The 18,605-nt window shown below is 41.0% G+C and overlaps 1 protein-coding gene across 1 annotated transcript; it reads left to right on the top strand.

Annotated features, from left to right (window-relative positions):
- The first annotated feature begins 6,350 nt into the window (after positions 1–6,350).
- Positions 6,351–17,355, top strand: Mthfd2 (methylenetetrahydrofolate dehydrogenase (NADP+ dependent) 2, methenyltetrahydrofolate cyclohydrolase). Its single transcript, XM_090336659.1, has 8 exons — positions 6,351–6,478; positions 11,030–11,214; positions 12,823–12,945; positions 13,292–13,444; positions 14,056–14,163; positions 14,812–14,904; positions 15,271–15,396; positions 17,108–17,355. The coding sequence occupies exons 1-8, from the start codon at positions 6,378–6,380 to the stop codon at positions 17,269–17,271; spliced, it is 1,053 nt and encodes a 350-aa protein (XP_090192785.1). The 5' UTR covers positions 6,351–6,377; the 3' UTR covers positions 17,272–17,355.
- The last annotated feature ends 1,250 nt before the right edge of the window (positions 17,356–18,605 follow it).

Here is an 18,605-nt window from a genome sequence, read left to right as displayed (position 1 = left end):
CTTTTTAGTGAGGCAGCAGTAGCTCTCGCCTGTAAGCCTAGCTACTCAGGAGGCTGAGCATCATGGTTCAGAGCCAGCCCTGGCAGTAAAGAACTAAAGAACGTTGAGACTTTTGTCTCCAATTAACCACCAGAGAACCAGAAGTGGCGCTGTGGCTCAAGTGGTAGAGTGCTAGCCTTGAGCTGAAGAGCTCAGGGACAGTGCCCAGGCCCAGAGTTCAAGTACTAAATTATTTTTTATATATTTTAATTTTTGGTAATTTGGTTTCAAGTTAATGTTATTTTTGTGGTGGTACTGGTGCTTGAACTCAGGGCCTGAGCACTGCCCTAAACTTTTATGTTCCAGGCTAGTTCTGTACCACTGAAATCATAGCTCTACTTTCAGCTTTTTGGTGGTTAAATGGAGATAAAAATTTCACTGACTTTAATCAGTAGAAACCTTGGGCTCTTCTAGCAGAGATTTACAATAGAATAAAACCTAGATACTTAAGGCCATATAGAATGACTCTAAACAAAAGGACCTCCAGGATATAGAAACAAAAGCCATATAATGAGTGATTGTTGTCCTTAATGTACTATGTTATCTCTCATCTCTTTTGCTGTCCCTTGGTTATCTCATATTATTACAGTATTTCACCTGGTTATCTGATATATTATGTATATGCGTATTTGGTTATTTGAAGTCGGATAGGGAAGGGAGGAAAACAAGATGGGAGAGGGGGTGGGGGTAAGGAAATGGGGACCAAGACATGAGAATGTATCAATGTTTGTGAAGTAATGCACCTTCTATTTGGTGAATATAATGCAACCCTTCTATTAATTACAATAAAAAATATATGAAAAAAAAAGAATTTCACTGACTTTTTTTGCCCAGACTAACTTCAAACTACAGTCCTCAGATCTCAGCCTTCTAAATAGCTAGAATTACAGGTGTGAGACACTGCCATCCAGTTGTACTGGTTTTCTTTTTAATTTTTTTGGTATTATTATAAAGTGATGTACAGAGGGGTACAGTTACATACAGCACATTTCTGTTACATATAGCATTTCCTGGTTATATACAGCATTTCTAGGTTGGAAATATGGCTTAGTTGGTAGAGTGCTTGCCTAGCATGAATAAAGCTCTGGATTCAATTCCTCAGTACCACATACACAGAAAAAGCCAGAAGTAATGCTGTGGCTCAAGTGGGAAAGTAATAGCCTTGAGCCAAAAGAAGCTCTGAGACAGTGCCCAGGCTCTGAGTTCATCAAACCCCAGAATTAGCAAAAAAACAAAACAAAAACCAACAAGAACACTTTCTTTTTAGACAATGTCACCCCTTCCCTGCACTCTCCCGGTATTTCCCTTCTATCCCCACCCACAAGTTATATAGTTCATTTCCATTTTCAACATAGTGTCCAGTGAGTACTATTGCATTTGCCGTACTGGTATTTTCCAGGTAGGGTTCTGTTATTTGCCTGGACTGCATCTGGATTATGATTCACCTATTTTGTGCTAGCCATTGTAGCTGATATAATAGATATGCACCACTGTGAAAAACTTCTGTTGAAATGGAGTCCCATGAGTTTTACTGTCTACTAGTCTAGTCTGGAGCCATAATTCTCTAGATATCAGCTATGCATGTAGTTACAATTATAGGCATGAGCCATCCATGTCCAGCTTTGACTTTTGCTTTTAATCTTATTAACATCTCATTATTTGTAGATAGTTTGAAACATGTGCTTTGTTACATCATATCGAAGGTATAAACATAAGGACAGACTTATACTTATTTATTTATTTTGTCTGTTACGAGGCTTGAACTCTGAGCCTAGGCGCTGTCTCTGAGCTCTTCAGCTCAAGGCTACCACCCTACCCCTGGAGCCACATTGACACTTCTGGTTTTTTAGTGGTTAATTAGAGATAAGAGTCTCACAGTCTTTAGTGATCGGGCTGGCTTTGAACCATGATCCTCAGATCTCAGCCTCCTGAATAGCTAGGATTACAGGCATGAGCCACTGCTCCTAGCTTAAGACTCATACCTTTAAAATAACTTCCATTATTTAAATAGCATAAGATACAATGTGAGATTTTTAAAAATTGAAGAATATTTTTCCTCTTTAATGGAATGTTCAAGTTGGAGAATTACTAAATTTATACAAGATATGATATTAGAAAATATTTCCACTATAATTAGACTTAGAGAAGAAGAGAAGAAGCCTTAGGCATTGCATTAGGGGAAAAAAATCTCTGGATAAAATTTGGCCGGGATATTTATGTAGTCCATTTAGAGATCAAAGATAAAAATCTTCTAGGGAGAAAATTACTAATTGCCCATTGCTGCAAGGCAATTTGTTTCCCATGAGATAGAGTCCACACAAAGACTGGGAAAGTTTTTTCCTTCCTTGGTTTGGTCAGACAGAGAGATCACTGTACACCACGTGTTCACAGCAGATACTAAAAACAGAAACTAAGCAGCCGGTTACAAAGGTATGGGTTTCACCTCTTTGGAACCTCACTCCACCCCCACACACATCCCACCTGCCTTCCCTTTTCTCCAGCTTAGAGAGGATATGCAACCTCTGCGTAACAGCCTTGTTCCTTTGTTTGCAAAGCTCGTCTTTACCCTAACTACCTCCCCCCAATTTCCTCACTCACATGAAGATTCCTTTCCCAATCAGTTGGAACTCCTAGGGACTCCTATTTTAGCCTCAGTCATAGGTAAGTGGAAAGAAAAAGAGTCAACGAAGCTGTTCCTGCCCGTTATCTTAGGACTTAGGTTGCAGACAGTGAAAGGGAAACTCCAATTTGTCAGACACCAAAAACCCACTCAAGCAAAGAAAGCCACATAGAAGTGTCCCTTCCAAAAAATGTCTTAAGCCCATGATTAGACCTCTCTGTACTTTCTATATACACTGGTGAACAGAGACATTTCATGATCTCTGCTCTCTTTAATCAGATAAATGACACCATCAGATAATAGGTAATTATAAATGGAGATAATTGCACAGAATGCAATTATGAACATTAAGAAGCCAGGCACTTGTGACCTGTAATTCTAGCTACTAAGGAGTCTGAGATCTGAGGACTTTTAGAAGCCAACCCAGGCACAAAAGTCTGTGAGATTCTTATTTCCAATTAACTACCAAAAAAAAAAAAAGCAGGAAGTAGATGTAATTCAAGTGGTAGACCATCAGCGTTAAGAGACTGTGCCAAAAGAAATCCAAGAAATGTTATAATATTTTTATGTTACTTAACATGCCCTTAAGTCCCTGGATGATAATTAGCCAAATGAAGAAAAAGATCAGAGTCAACCACCCGTGCAAAGCACACACAGGGAAGAAAGCCCAGGAGTTTGCTACTATCAAGGAACTGAAAGAAGCCCATATGACAAGCCAGGGGGAAAATACAGAACATGAAACCAGTCACCAAGATGCTCAGTTTATTCAAAGCAAGGTGTCCAACCGTTGAAAGGGTTCCAGATCTACTCTTTAAAAAGATGAAGCAGTTAAGAGGTTCAGCTTATTGGATTTGACAGGGTAGGAGACAGAGGAGGTCAGAAATAGGCCAATGAAGAGAGAGGTAGGTGAAATTGAGACCTATTTTGGAGAGACATTTAAATAAGTTCCAATGAAGAGCTGGAAATGGAGGCCTAAAGACCAGGTTTGTAAGTCTTATGCCCTGAGGGTGCAGCTTTGAGGCATGAGTGACCACAGTTTTGTGGGAACAGAGAGAGGAATACAACCAAACAGCATATAGGACAAAATGTGCTCTGGGCATGGATAGCAAAGGAAACAGCAGAAAAACTGATTTAGGGTGGGGGACAGAAGGGCATGAGGACCTTACTCCACAGAATCTGGTCCAATGATTGGGCTTTAAGTATTTGTTAAACAAGTGATATGTCTTAACACTATGAGAAGTATAGAAGCAAGTTCTTTCATTAAGCATATTAAAAATCTATAATCAAGTTGAGGGTACATCTCATCAGTAGAGTGCTTGCCTAGCATTCACTAGGCAAATCTATAATAAGGTTTACAAATAGTTGCACTCTTACATATTTCAGGAAAAGAAACATTTGGGAAAAGAAAATATTTGCAGGGAAGTAAGAAGGTTAGGTGTTTTGATATTAATTTGTCACAGTCATGGTTGTATAGCAGGTTAGATCAGAGAAAATGAGACATGGGACACAAGCAGCCAGGAATTCAAAGACTAATACAATATTATACATATTGTATTATTGAATTAATAAAATATTGTATTAACAAATTCATTATCTTTGTCTTGAACTTTATATTTTCTCAAGAGTTATAACATTTTGTAGAAAAGAAAAAAACAATTCTCTTTCTCTGACCCTGTCTACATACCCAGCTAATAGCATACTGTAAAACGAAGCAAGGAAATCTGTTTTTTTTTTTCCTTTCGCTTGTCCTGGGGCTTGAACTCAGGGTCTGAGCACTGTCCTTGGGCTTTCTCAAGGCTAGAGTTCTAGGGCTGGGAGTTTGGCCTAGTGGTAGAGTGCCTTTCTAGCAAGCACGAAGACTCAGGTTCGATTCCTCGGTACCACATACATAGAAAAGCTGGAAGTGGTTCTGTGGCTCAAGTGGCAGAATGCTAGCCTTCAGGAAAAAGCCCAAGGACAGTGCTCAGGCCCTGAATTCAAGCCCCAGGACTGACAGAAAAAAAGAAAAAAGAAAAGGCCTGAGCTCTATCACTTGAGCCACAGCATCATTTCCAGCTTTTTTCTATGAATGTGGTACTAAGGAATTGAACCCGGATCTTCATGCATGCTAGGCAAGCACTCTACCACTAGCCAAAATTCGCAGCCAAGGAAATTTTAAAATAGTCATGAATTCTGGGGAAATGACTATTTTGGGCACAAAAGGTGTTTACTAAGAAAAATATTTGTCTCACGGTTGGATATCTGTTCTCCTTTGGTTAGAGAGAAGTCCTGACATCAATAACTTGAGATTGGAGGAAAATTCCACTCTATCAGTGACCCAAATTTGAACAGTCCAGCCTTGAGGTCTTTTGGCCCAGTTGATAAAATAGTGTAATTGGCAAAATACCAGGTGTCTGAACATAGAGAAACACCTGCCCTAAGGTGAATTCGAGCCAAACTCATTATACCTATTAGCCTGCACACAGTTATTTTGACAACCTTGTTGATTCTGAAGTTCTTTACTATGACTTTGCCAAATTGTGATCTTTCATATTTGATCTACATTTCTTTGTCAATAGTATAGCTAGTTTGATTTTGTGGTACAGAGGTATAAAACTCAGAGCTCCTTCTTGCTAGATTGTCTAGTTTCTGCCTATTCATCAACCTGTTGCTGAGCCTGGAAGTGCCCAGCACGCAGTAGGTGCTTATCTGTTCAATAAATTAATAAATGAATCTCTAAAATTAAATTGTTACTGTAAAGGTGATGTACAGAGGGGTTACAGTTTAATAAGTCAGGTAAAGAATACATTTCTTTTTGGACAGTATCACCCCTTCACTCTATCTCTCCCAGATTTTCCCTTTCATCCTTATCCACAAGATTTATAGTTCATTTTCAACAAAGTGTCCAGTGAGTATTTTACTGCATTTGTTCACCCTTTGTCCCTCCATTTCTGTGCCTTCCCGAGTACTCCCAAGCACATATAAACAAGCAGAATAAAAAGAAAAAAAAGCAGCAGAAAGAAAGCAAAAGTTCTTATTTTTATTTCTTGGAGTTCATTTCGATAAATATTATTATTCTATTTTTGTTGGTTGTGAGTCTTGTACTCAGGGCCTGGGCACTCTCCCTGAAGTTTTTTTTGCTCAAGACTAGCTCTTCTATCACTTTGAACCACAGAGCCACTTCCAGTGTTCTGGTGGTTAATTGAAAATAGGAGTCTTACGCATTTCCCTGCCCAGGCTGGCTTTGAACCAGGATCCTCAGATATTAGGAGGCCTCCCGAGTAGCTAGGTTTACAGGTGCGAGCCACTGGCGCCCGCCCTATTTTGGGTGATCAGAGGCATTGTGCCTTTCTGTTCCTCTAAGAGAGCATTCTCCTTTGGCCTCACAGTGTGCTAATGCCTACTGTTCTTTATCATAGAATGAACTTCTATCTTCCGTCTACCAGGCTTGGATGACAACAGCTGCATCAGACAGGGGCTTGACTTCTTCAGCCAATCAGGGCGTGCTACAGAGAATTCAGCGCCTTCTCCAGCTCGGTTGCCGGCTCCTCAAGTTCCAACGATCAGCACGGCTTCTCTGGATTCAGCTTACGTTTAATGGTGACAGCTTATTGGCTTCCACGGCTCCACGAGGACCAATGGGAGCCTGAGGGGGCGGAGCCTAGCACGGGACCGCGGTATAAGCGCGCGAGCAGCCCGCGCGCGCGGTCCTCTCCCGGCACGGCTAGTGGCGTGTGCCATGGCTACAGCTTCTCTCTTGTCCGCATTGGCTGCCCGGCTGCTCCGACCTGCGCACAGCTGCCACCTCCGCCATCACCCCTTCCATCTTGCCGCAGTCCGGTAAGTGAGTCGGGGGAGCGGCTCAGCGTGGAAAGTCAGTCGAGACGGAGGACGAGGGCCACCTGGACTCCCTGGGGGCGTCGAGGGGCCGCCTTCTTAGCATCACCCGGCCGTGGCTGTCGGGGAGAGAGGGGTGTGGCGGGGCCGACGTGGCACCCCGCGTGGCCGCAGCCGGCAGTGCGGGGGGCGGGGAGGGAGGACAGGGGGCGGGGGCCGGAAGATCTCGGGAGCCCCGCCGTCCCTGGGGTCGGGCATCCCCCAGGCTGCAGTGAGCAGCTCTCCCGGGGAGTCCGTCGGCGAGCGCCGGGTGGGTTCGGAGGAGCAGCCCGCGCTCGCGGTACCCTGCCTCGACCCTAGCGGCGGACGGGGTTGGTGCAGTCTGATGAAATCCCCGAGCCGGCTTGCTGGAGGGGTGTCCGCACTTCCCTTCCCCTCCTCCCCCCCTCCTCCTCCTGCTGTTCTTCCTCCTTCGGGGATGGGCGTGGCGGGGGCTCCGCTCCGGGCTGCGCTCGGCGGCGGTGGGTGAATGCGCCGTGGTCCGTGCCAGCCTGGGTAACTTGAGGTGAGGACCTCCGGGAGGCTGCCGGGGGCGGCTGGGAGGGGCGGGCAGGGGAGCGGGCGGTCCACGGGGAGCTCCGGAAGCGGTCTGTGGGCCTGAGTGTTAGGAATGGTCAGTACCTCCTCAGCATGCACTTAAAAGCGGTCAGGATGGTAGGGTTCATGTTATACGCGGTGAATGAGAGAGCACTTGGGAGGTGGACAGGGAAAACGGCTTGGCCTCAGGGAGGTGGGTCTAAGATTTCAAACTGAAATTCTTACCTGGGTAAGGGGCCTGAGGCTGTGATTTCTGTCTTTGTGACCTCTTTTCTGTCAGTCTTCAGAGCACTTGTGTTCAAATGTTCTTTTAAGACTTTTCCAAGGCTCTACTTGAAGACTTTTCCTTGGTCTGACCATGGTCAGTCTTTACAGTTCCGTCCCCCCCCCCTTTTTTTTCCTGTTTTCTTGAGTTGGTGGCCACATGTGCCTGTGGGTGAGACCTTTCATAGACTTTTTTGGTTGAAAAGGTATTTATGAAAATACCTTTCATTCATTCATTATCTAAAGACATAGAACAGTTTGCTTATACTCTAATAGCAAAGGCTTTCCTTTTGCTTGCCTCTCTGACAGCTGTGTGCTCCACAGCTCTGTATATAATCCAGGTTATCTGAGCTGCACATTTGATATTTACATCACGGCATTGCTGTTTCAAAACTACAGTGCTACTTTAGGAACATAAACCTCATAGTTAGAGAGTTAGTACCGTAGCCTTGGAGACAGAGGGGCATAGGGGCAAATGGACTTTGAATCTTGTTTCTAAAGTCCGTAGTTTCTTCTTCTGTACAGCAGACAGACTGATTATTATAATACTGCCAAAATAAAAAGAATCAAGTTTCATAAATATTAGTTTCTTTTCCATTTGTGTCTTCTCACTGGTCCCATTAATTGGCAGACAACAGAACTCTTCTGGAAAGCTATATAAGCATATCTATCTATCTCTATATATAATGATTTTTTTTTACAGAATTTTGAGAAGCAGAGAAGGGCTAACGTGCATTTATATTATGGAAGTTCTTTATTACATTGTGCCTTTGTTTTCAGTTGTGTTACTTTTTTTTTTTTTTAAAGCAAATTGGCATAACATCCAGAACCTGTCTTTGGAAGCAAAGATTGGGACTTGGAACATTGGCTTTTCCCGGAACCCTGTGTCCTGATCATTAGCGTGTCATTTTTAGTCCAACTGGGCTGCTATGACTTTCTCTAAGTTAACTGCTGTCAAGAGAATCTTTTTATGAAGTTCTGTGTTCTTCTCACAAGTATATGTGTGTTAACACACATACATGTACATGTAATTTCTTATAAGTATGTATAAATATACTTATGACATATAAAGGATATAGATAGATAGGTGATAGTAAGAATTCCTTTAATTGAACACATGTACCTGGCACGTTATATGTTACTTCATTGAATGACTATCGTAAGTTTGTTTTTTTTTAAGTAGTCTTGACTGTAACATTCCAGAATTGAGAATGTATTTCTGGCCAAGGGTAGATATTCCACTTACTGATATAGATCACAGGGTTGTTGCCAGGAATATATGTATCAGCAAAGCTGTAACTCGCCATTCTACTTCTGAAATAGATTTGTAAATATTAACATGTTTTTACTTCCTTAATGTACACTGAGTATAAATTAAGTGTGGTCCCATAGTTATATGAAAACATTACATAAAATCTGAGTTAAAATATTGGTTTGGGGGCCAGGAGTTTGGCCTAGTGGTAGAGTGCTTGCCTAGCATGCACAAAGACCCAGCTTTGATTTCTCGGCACCACATATACATAGAAAAAGCCAGAAATGGTGCTGTGACTCATGTGGTAGAGCTCTAGCTTTGAGAAAGCCCAAGGACAGTGCTTAGGCCCTGAATTCAAGGCCCAGGACTGCCCCCCCCCCAATATATATATATTGGTTTGTTAAACATTATGAGATAGTCTTAATATCTTGAAACACATAGTACAGGTTAATATTAATTTTAGATAAAAGCTTGTATTAAAAGTTAGAAGTAGGGGGCTGGGATCTTAGCCTAGTGGTAGAGTGCTCACCTAGCATGGACGAAGCCCTAGGTTCAATTCCTCAGTTCCACATACTCAGAAAAAGCCAGAAGTGGTGCTGTGGCTCAAGTGGCAGAGTGCTAGCCTTGAGCAAAAAGTGTCCAAGGGCTCAGGCCATGAGTTTCAGCCCCAGAACTGGCAAAAAAAAAAAAAAAGAAAAAGAAAAGAAAAGAAAAAGAAGTTAGAAGTAGGTACTAAGTTTAAAGTAGGCATTTGGTCATAAGGAAAATAAGCAAGCATAGAAGACTTAAAAGTTGTAAAAGCTTTAAAATTCTATTTTTAGTAGTGGAGTTGAGAACTAATCCTGACAGTAAGAGGAATCCAGTGCTTTGATACAATTATTGGTGAGAACTAACATCTGCTGCCAGGGGAACATGAGGTTGGAGCAATCTTCCTGTGATAGAGGGCAGATGCCTAAAGAGAAAAGAACTATTTTCATGGGATCTTTTTGCTTAAAGAAGAGATATTTTTTTCAAGTAATGACAGTTATATAGAAAAAAGAAAACAAAAACAAAACCTGGACTCTTAACCTTTGGCCTTCATGGAGCCCATTTACATTAGGAAGAGAGCATTGCTGAGGTTCAAGCACGGTTTGGGAACTACAGGTTCCTCTAGGTGGCTGAGCTTTCTCATTGTCCTGCTGCCTGCACCAGATCTCTGGTCCCCTTGCCCTAATTGTTGCCAACTTGATGGAGTTGATATTCTCTGATCTCACCTTCTGCTCTCATACACAGGTCTTCTGTGGTTCTAGTTTGAAGAGCCTCAGGGCGGAGCTCTGCCTGTCTGGTTAACTAGTACTGCTCCTGTTGGAAGCTTGTGCACCAACGAGACTGCTGGCCAGCTTAGGAAGTGTGGCCCTTGGCATCAGACACTCACTGCTGGTCAGCTGATGGGTACAAGGTCCTGGGGTAGAACACACTACCATCTTAGGGAGGATTCTTCCACTCTTACCAGAAGCTTTTCCCACAAGGGTCTGTGAGCAGCCTTCTAGGCACCTTGAGGTTTAATGTGTTCACTACAGAGGTTATTGATCTGATTACAGGACATAATTTTTGTATAGGTGATGTCTTATCTCTAGATTCAATCACCTGTATATGGAATATGTATTGGGGGGGAAAGCTTTGTCTAACTAAGCATATATATTTTTAGATTCCTTAAACAACACGCTAAAGTAACCACTCATGTATCTTTGCATTGCATTAGATTATTTAAGCTGGGCGCTGGTGGCTTATACCTACAATTTTGGCTACTCAGGAGGCTGAAATCTGAGAATCACAGTTCAAAGCCAGCCCAGGCTGGAGCTGTGGCTCAAAATGGTTGAGTGGTAGCCTTGAGCAAAGAAGCTGAGGTACAGCACCCAGGCCCTGAGTTCAAGCCCCATGACTGGAGGGGGGGATATTTAAAGTATAGGGGAGGATGTGCATAGATGATATGCAAATATCATTTTATGTGAGTAGCAAAATGACAAGTCCTGGCAAAACAAATGACAAATGGTATGTCAGCATTTAGATGAAACTATTGAGTCTTGTAGGGAAAAACCTCATAGTGTAAGAAGAAATTCAGGTTGAAAGAAAAGTCTCATAAACTTTGGTCAGGAAGCTGTGAGGTAGAGCATTAGGAGTGTAAACTGATTTGGACCCCACCTGGCCTTGTACGGTCTGTCATTTAAACTTTCTGAGCTCAGATGAGCTAGTTCAATCCAGTTTATCTCCAAATCTGCAGTTGAACCCAAGGGTACCACTTAAGTCTGTCCTTCAGATTTCAGTTGTCTTTCGGATTAGGCATTTAAAACTTAAATTGAAGGCTTTTAGTTTTTTGTGTCAATAACCTTTTGTAGTTTGAGCTTTACATTTTATAGAAATCTAAACTCCTTGTTTTTGTGTCTCTGTTGCCCCTGTTACAGAAATGAAGCTGTTGTCATTTCTGGAAGGAAACTGGCCCAGCAGATCAAGCAGGAGGTACAGCAGGAGGTGGAAGAATGGGTGGCATCTGGCAACAAGAGGCCACACTTGAGTGTGATTTTGGTTGGTGAGAATCCTGCCAGTCACTCCTATGTCCGCAACAAAACCAAGGCAGCTGCAGATGTGGGTACGTGTCATTGTTAGGCCCTTTCCCGCTGTTCTCTTGACGTTTATCTGAAGCAAAGGTCATTGGAATTTATGGTATCGCTTTCTGATTAGAAAATGTAGGGCTGGGAATGTGGCTTAATGATAGAGTGCTTGCCTAGCATGCATGAAGCCCTGGGGTTGATTCCTCGGTACCACAATAATAGAAAAAGCTGGAAGTGGTTTTATGGCTCAAGGGGTAGAGTGCTATCCTTGCACTTCAAATGATGCTCAGGGACAGTGCCCAGGTCCTGAGTTCAAGCCCCAGGACTGAAAAGAAAAAAGAAAACCCAGACAGAGGTGCCTAATGGGATTGAAATATCCAAAACCTTGTCATAAAGAACTTAGGCCCTGTATCTGCTTCAGCACTGTGTCTTCTGGAATACAGTCTAAATTCTGTTTTTAGCCCTACTAATTTTCACAGATGACAAGTCTTGCATCTGTTTTCCTTAAACAAAAATGAGAGTCTCTTGACTTGGATACTTGAGATTTAAAGTCATAGAGACTTCAGACAGATTGAGCAATGGAGTCAGGAGATGTCAGTGATATGGCTGAACAGACACAGATTGAAAGGAAATGACTAACTTCTGGAATATGCCTTTTGATTTCTTAACCGATTTGTTCCAAAGCTAAGCATGCTGTAAAAGTAGTTCAGATTTGGGTGATGGGAGATTGCAATGATAGTACATATATTCTGGTACAACAAATTACCATATATCTGCAAATAAAAGGCTCAAGATTGGGGCCTGGAGTTTGGCCTCGTGGTAGAGTGCTTACCTAGCATGGATGAAGGCTCGGGTTCTATTCCTCGGTACCACATACATAGAAAAAAAAAAAGCTGGAAGTGGTGCTGTGGCTCAAGTGGTAGAGCTCTAGCCTTGAGAAAAAAAAGTCCAAGGACAGTGCTCAGGCCCTGAGTTCAAGCCCTAGAACTGGCAAAAAAGAAAAAAGCTCAAGATTTAGGTTTCTGCTCACTCATCTGTGGTTCATTAGTTTGAGAACCATGTATTCTTCCTTCTGGTGAAGCTGGCCCATGAACCACAGGTCTATTTTATTTTTCATCACTGCCCTTATCAGTCGAAAAGTTCTAGAAAATGGCATGCTATGATACTGGGAGGAAGCCAGATGCATGTGGCGGCTCATGCCTATAGTCTTAGCTATTCAGGAGCATGAGCTCTGAAAGATCTTTGTTCAAAACCAGCCCAGGTGCCAGCCTTGAGCAGAAAAAGCAGTGTCCAAGCCCCAACATCAGTGCAGAGGAGGGGGGGATACTGAAGTAGCATGGTACAGGAGAAAGAACATGAGCTTTAGAATAAGAAAGATGGCCCATGTGATTAGCTGGCTCTTATTCTGAGACTCAGAGTTGATGAGGAGTACTTAGATCAGAGCCATGAACAGCACTGAACAGGTATTCTCTAGTGCACGTTTGTGAAGGTAGTTTTTTAGGTTGCGGTGAGTCAGTTCAGGTTTTCAGCTACCAGGGTGGTGCAGTGGTAGCACAGCAGTGGCAGGGCACAGCAGATAATACAGTAAGTAAGGCTTATTAACTAGTTCAGGTTTCTTTTGTAACCTTGACATTTTCTTGTCATAGGAATCAACAGTGAGACTATTGTGAAACCAGCTTCAATCTCAGAAGAAGAGCTGTTGAATTTAATCAATAAACTAAATAATGATGACAATGTAGATGGCCTCCTTGTTCAGCTGCCACTCCCAGGTGAGTTCTGGTCTCTACCAGTGAGAGCCTTGGCTTGCTTATACGCCTTGTACTTTATGTGGATTTGACCTAGAAGGGGAGGCGAACTCAGAAGATGAAATATTGTATTAGAAATATTAATACTAATTATATGATCAAATATTAATTTAATATCGACAATTTAGTATTGGAATCGACACAAAAGGCAGTGAAAGGAAGCAGTGGGATAAAAGGTACTTATTGCTTTTCATATTTGGCATTTTACATTTTGTTTAAATTCATTCTGCGCAGATGATTAGCAAATCAGATAAGCTTGCGTCAAGCAGCACAATAGTGATTTGAGGCCACTGCCCAATTTCTTTTTCAGAACATATGGATGAGAGAAGAGTCTGCAATGCTGTTTCTCCAGACAAGGATGTTGATGGCTTTCATGTAATCAATGTGGGAAGAATGTGTTTGGACCAGTATTCCATGTTACCAGCGACTCCCTGGGGTGTGTGGGAAATCATTAAGCGAACTGGTAAGTATATCCCAGAATTGTGTCTGTCCCTAACCCCAAAGTGGGAACTCACATGCTCTGAAATCCAAAACTTTTTGAACATTGTTGACTTTTGGGTTAGGAAAATTAATCTGGTAAAGTCTGGGCAGATATTACAAAATCTGGAAAATTTGGAAACTTGAAAACAATTAACAGCCAGAAGTATTTCAGATGAAGAATATTTAACTTATACTTGTAAATGACAAAAATTTCTACAGTGCCAAAGTGTGGAATCTCTGGCATCATCCTCTGCCCCTTTTACAAGCTGACTCGTAGCGGATGCCTATAACGGTTCTTCCTCTGCAATCCAGAGGCTTTAGGGAAAGGAAATTTAGGATTTTTCTAGTGACAACAGTGTACACTTACGTCACATTTTGTAGTTAGAGTGTTTTCTCCTATGTTCTCTTCAATCCTTTCTATGTATGGCAAGTGATAGCTCTGATTGGCTGATAAGCTAATAAACTTACAAATGTCATTATTAAAATTAGATTCACATCCTTGGCCATTTGACTTCTTTTTGTGTTTATTCTAAGACAGCAACAATACTTTTAATGCATATATATTAATTTAATTAAAAAAAAATTTTCCCATAGGTATTCCAACCCTAGGGAAGAATGTAGTTGTGGCTGGGAGGTCAAAAAATGTTGGAATGCCCATTGCAATGTTGCTACACACAGATGGGGCGCATGAACGTCCTGGAGGTAAGGAATTGCTTTCAGAACAGTCTGCTCCATTTTGTGAGAACCTTCCAAGGCCTTTCTGTGGATATTTAGGAATGTTAATTTTATATTTGCTATAATTTTGTTAACTCATATTAACCTTTGTGTGGAAGCTGTACTCAGTGCCACCAAGCGGAGTCCCTTTATTATGGAAGTAGCCTCAAGTGTGAGTTTTAAATAAAGTATGGCTGTAGACAATTAGAAATGGTCAGCTACTGAGCTCAGAACATGGCTCAAGTGGTATAGTGCCTGCCTAGCAAGCATGAGGCCCTGAATTCAACCCCCAGCACCACCCCAAAAGAGAGAAATGTTCCGATATTGCTTTGATAGTTGGAAGTAAGAAACAATTCTTATTTGAAGTTGGTATCCATGATCTGTGTCATTTGGTGGGGGGGGGGGGAATCTTAGACCACTGCAGTGAACTAAATTGATTGAACTGTAGTGTGTCATGTTACAGTCTATTATTTTGTGTACCACAAAGTTTCATGAATCAGTTGCTACAGGTAACCACTTTAGTTGTACCCCAGCCTAAATCAAGGATGAAGTTTCTGCAATGACTTGAGTTGCTGAGCCCTAATCTAATCCCAGGCTTTGATTCAGCAGGTGTTTTTGGTTGTTTTTTCTTTATAGGTGATGCCACTGTTACAATATCTCATCGACACACTCCCAAAGAACAACTGAAGAAACACACTATTCTTGCAGATATTGTAATATCTGCTGCAGGTAAAATTCAACAGAGGGTACAAAAGGACTTCTTTATGAAGAGTGAGATTATACGTCTTAGAATTTGCCTGCCTAACTGCTTTTCCATCCATCTTCCTCCTCAACAGCAAAGATGTGGGTGGAGTTGTGGGTTGAATACTGGTTTCCATTGTAGGCTAGGTATTTGAAGCTTCCTTCTGATGGCCTCAGAATATGACCATTTTCTCTATGAGATTAAATGGTTTCCTGGTTAATCTTTCTAGTAGGTTTTTCTAAAATATGTTCTTGAGTTCTCTTGGGTGTCTGGAAATGGAATGACAAGAATTCTAGTATTTGGAATCTTTTTTTCAGTACTAGGTTGATGATTTGTTCTATCTCCATTACCAGGAATTCCCAATCTAATCACAGCAGACATGATCAAGGAAGGAGCCACAGTCATTGATGTGGGAATAAACAGAGTTCAGGACCCTAAAACTGCAAAACCCAAGTTGGTTGGTGATGTGGATTTTGAAGGTAAATGTGGTCATTTTTTTTAAAATTACAAAACCCATAAATACTGCTTTTAATGGACATTTAGGATTTATCATTTACTTTATATTTAACTTTTAAATTTGAGTTATAGAAATACTGTCTATTTTTCACAAGAAATATGAGAATTCTTTTTAAATGACATCTACTTTAAAAATATTTTAGATGTTTGTATCATAAAATTATGGAAGGCAGGTATTCATTTCTCAAGGAGTTTTGTTTTCTTTAGACTGAATAACGGAAACAACTTCATAACTTTCAACCAGTCTGATAATTTAATGAAATGATTTTCTTAAACTAAATTTCCTAAAATGTTAACAATTTTTCACTTTCATTGAAAGGAAAGATTATAGACATAGAATGCTAAGATGGTCCATGAGGAAGTCCTGTAACTTCCTTTAGTTCTTAAGACGTTTGCCTGAATTTTATGCTGATAATCTTTAAAAAAATGTTTTAATTTAAAACATGTTCTATTTCCTAATTTTTTTATTAAAGAATTTATTAACATTAATTTGTACATCATATTTCAAATAACATTTAACAAGTATTCAAGAAGGGAATCTTCATATATAATCACTGGCACTTAGATTTTAGAATATAATTGAAATTAGGCTGAGGGTTTGTATCTCATAGACACATATTAATCATGTATTAAAACATTATGTCTAAGAGTCACAAATTTTTATGTCTATTTAGTTGTGTTTATATTTCCAGTACCATGTCCATAGGATTGGTTACATGAATAATGAGTCCTCGCTCTTGTACTGTTTGGTACTGGGTTTGAACTCGGGTTCCTGCATGCTAAGTAGGCATTATGAGCCACACCCAAGCTTATGCTGATGATTCTATTTCTAGCTTTTTGTTTCAGGTTTAGGTATCCTAAGTCTGCGTGTGTGTGTGTGTGTGTGTGTGTGTGTGTGAGAGAGAGAGAGAGAGAGAGAGAGAGAGAATATTGTGGGCTGAACTCTAGGCCTGAGCACTGTCCCTGAGCTCTTTTGCTCACAGCTAGCACTCTACTACTTAGAGCCACAGCACCACTTTTAGTTTTCTGGTAGTTGGAGAGAAGAGTCATGGACTTTCCTGCCTAGCTTGGCTTTGATCCTCAGATGTCAACGTTCTGAATAACTAGGGTTACAGGTGAGAGCTACCAGCACCTGGCTCTTAAGTATTTTCTTATTAAGAAAAAATTTTTGGAGGTCGAGGGATGTGACTTAAATGTATTTAATGTGGTGAAAAAGTTAGCTGCTAAGCTATACCACTTTTTTTTTTTTTGGTGGGTCATGGGACTTGAACTCGGCCTGGGTATTGTCCCTGAGCTCTTCAGCTCAAGGCTACCACCCTACTGTTGAGCCAAGTCCCACTTCCCATTTTCTAGAGGTTAATTGGAGATAAGAGTCTCAGGTCCTGGCTTTGAACCAGACTGGGTTTGAACCTTGATCCTTAGATCTCAGCCTCCTGAGTAGCCAGGATTACAGGTGTGAGCCATTGTGTCCGGCTACCACTTATTAAATGTACACTCATTGACTGTGCACTAAATGCATTTGGTTTTCAAAACATTACCCTTGATTAATGTACATCTAATTTTTTTCGGGTGCATATTTGTTACTGTTTCTTTCTTTGCACACTTCTTTCATACTATGTTAAGTACAGATATATTCTTTTGCCACCTGAAGCTGCCTGTCTTGTTTCTTTGCAGAAGTCAAGAAGAAAGCTGGTTACATCACTCCAGTCCCTGGGGGTGTTGGTCCCATGACAGTGGCAATGCTCATGAAGAATACCATTATTGCTGCAAAAAAAGTGCTAAGGCCAGAAGAGCTGGAAATGCTGAAGTCTAAGGAACGTGGAGTCGCTACCAATTAACTGTGTCATGAACAACACTCCACGCCGATCTTTGAAGTAAATTGGCCAACAGAAATGCAATATCTTTAATTTATTCTACTGAAATGCTTTGTATTTATTGAAAGCTTAAATAGGTGTGTGTGTGTGTGTGTGTGTGTGTGTGTGTGTGTGTGCGTGTGTGTGCGTGCGCGTGTGTGTGCATGCATGTGCATGCTTGCCTCTGCAGTAAGTCACCAGGAAGCCCTCTGGTGTCATATTGGATCATCTGATCTAGACAAGAGAAGCTCTTTACCTGAAGATAATCTTCGAGATGCTGTCACACTGAGAGTGGATGCCTAACTTTGTCATGTACTTCAGTTAAAAATCTGCCTTTTCTAGGAATGCATTTCCCAAGTGCTATTCCAATAAGAGTTGATACTCATTTTAGGTTCCAACCCTTTTGAGTTCAACTGGTCAAACCAAAGGAAAAATGTTGCTAGCAAAAATTAGGAAGAAGGTAAAAAGGATTTAGTGGGGAAAGTGATTTATTGGAGAAAAAATGACCTTGACTTCTGTATAATACTGAGTGTAACTAATTTTATCTAAGGACATGAGTTAGCTAAGTATAAAGGAAAGCTGTGTGTGAATGTGCTGTCTTTTTGTGGCTTAGTCATTAGGGAAATGTGGCCCTTGTATGTATGTTATCTTTTAGGGAGCTCTTCTCATTTTAGTTTTCTGGGACTCAAAGGCTTATTTTGTAAGTTATTTGGTATATTGTCATATTTGGCTTTTGCTGTATCCTTAAATTTTGTTGCTCAAATTTTTTATTGTTAGGAGGAGCCTGTGTGGTTTCTCTGTTATATCTTGAACTTATTTTTGAAAACACTTGGACTTGATAATCACTAGGGCAGCTTGTATAAGTGTGCAACTTACTTTCCACCAAAGATGCAGCAGCAGCTGCCTGCTTTTCTTTACATACCCTGTTGGCTTTCCTGAAAGATACTTAAAATCTTTAGTTAATGTCAAAGTTAATCAGACTTTCTGGTTAAAGGGTTGTTTTGTTAATAAAACACATCCGTCTGGTGTGGAATGAGTTTCTGGAATACTCTTTTCTTACTGTCTTAGTTACGATCTAAACAGTCACTTTTATCACGGGATACATCTGGTTATTTCTATATTTGGTAACACCCAACCTGTAACTTTAAACAAATCTGTTTGAAGAACTAGGGAGAAACCAGCCTAGTTCTTTCACATACCAATAAGAAATGCTAACAAGGGGGAAGCTTAATATCTAAGAGTCATTTAAGAGGTTCTAAGTGCTTTGTCAGTCCAGCATTCAACTTAATATAACAAAGGATTTTCTTGTTGCTGAGTTC

Source organism: Megascapheus bottae, chromosome 7 (assembly GCF_031878675.1).
Source record: "Megascapheus bottae isolate mThoBot1 chromosome 7, mThoBot2.hap1, whole genome shotgun sequence".
In the NCBI taxonomy this organism is placed as follows: Eukaryota; Metazoa; Chordata; class Mammalia; order Rodentia; family Geomyidae; genus Megascapheus; species Megascapheus bottae.
This window is presented reverse-complemented; position numbering and strand designations above follow the sequence as displayed.

Excerpts from the sequence above, each read along its gene's own strand:
- Mthfd2 (XM_090336659.1), top strand. The coding sequence starts at position 6,378 with ATGGCTACAGCTTCTCTCTTGTCCGCATTGGCTGCCCGGCTGCTCCGA. Across the intron at positions 11,215-12,822 it reads CAAGGCAGCTGCAGATGTGG|GAATCAACAGTGAGACTATT; the intron begins GTACGTGTCATT and ends TTCTTGTCATAG. Across the intron at positions 12,946-13,291 it reads TGTTCAGCTGCCACTCCCAG|AACATATGGATGAGAGAAGA; the intron begins GTGAGTTCTGGT and ends TTTCTTTTTCAG.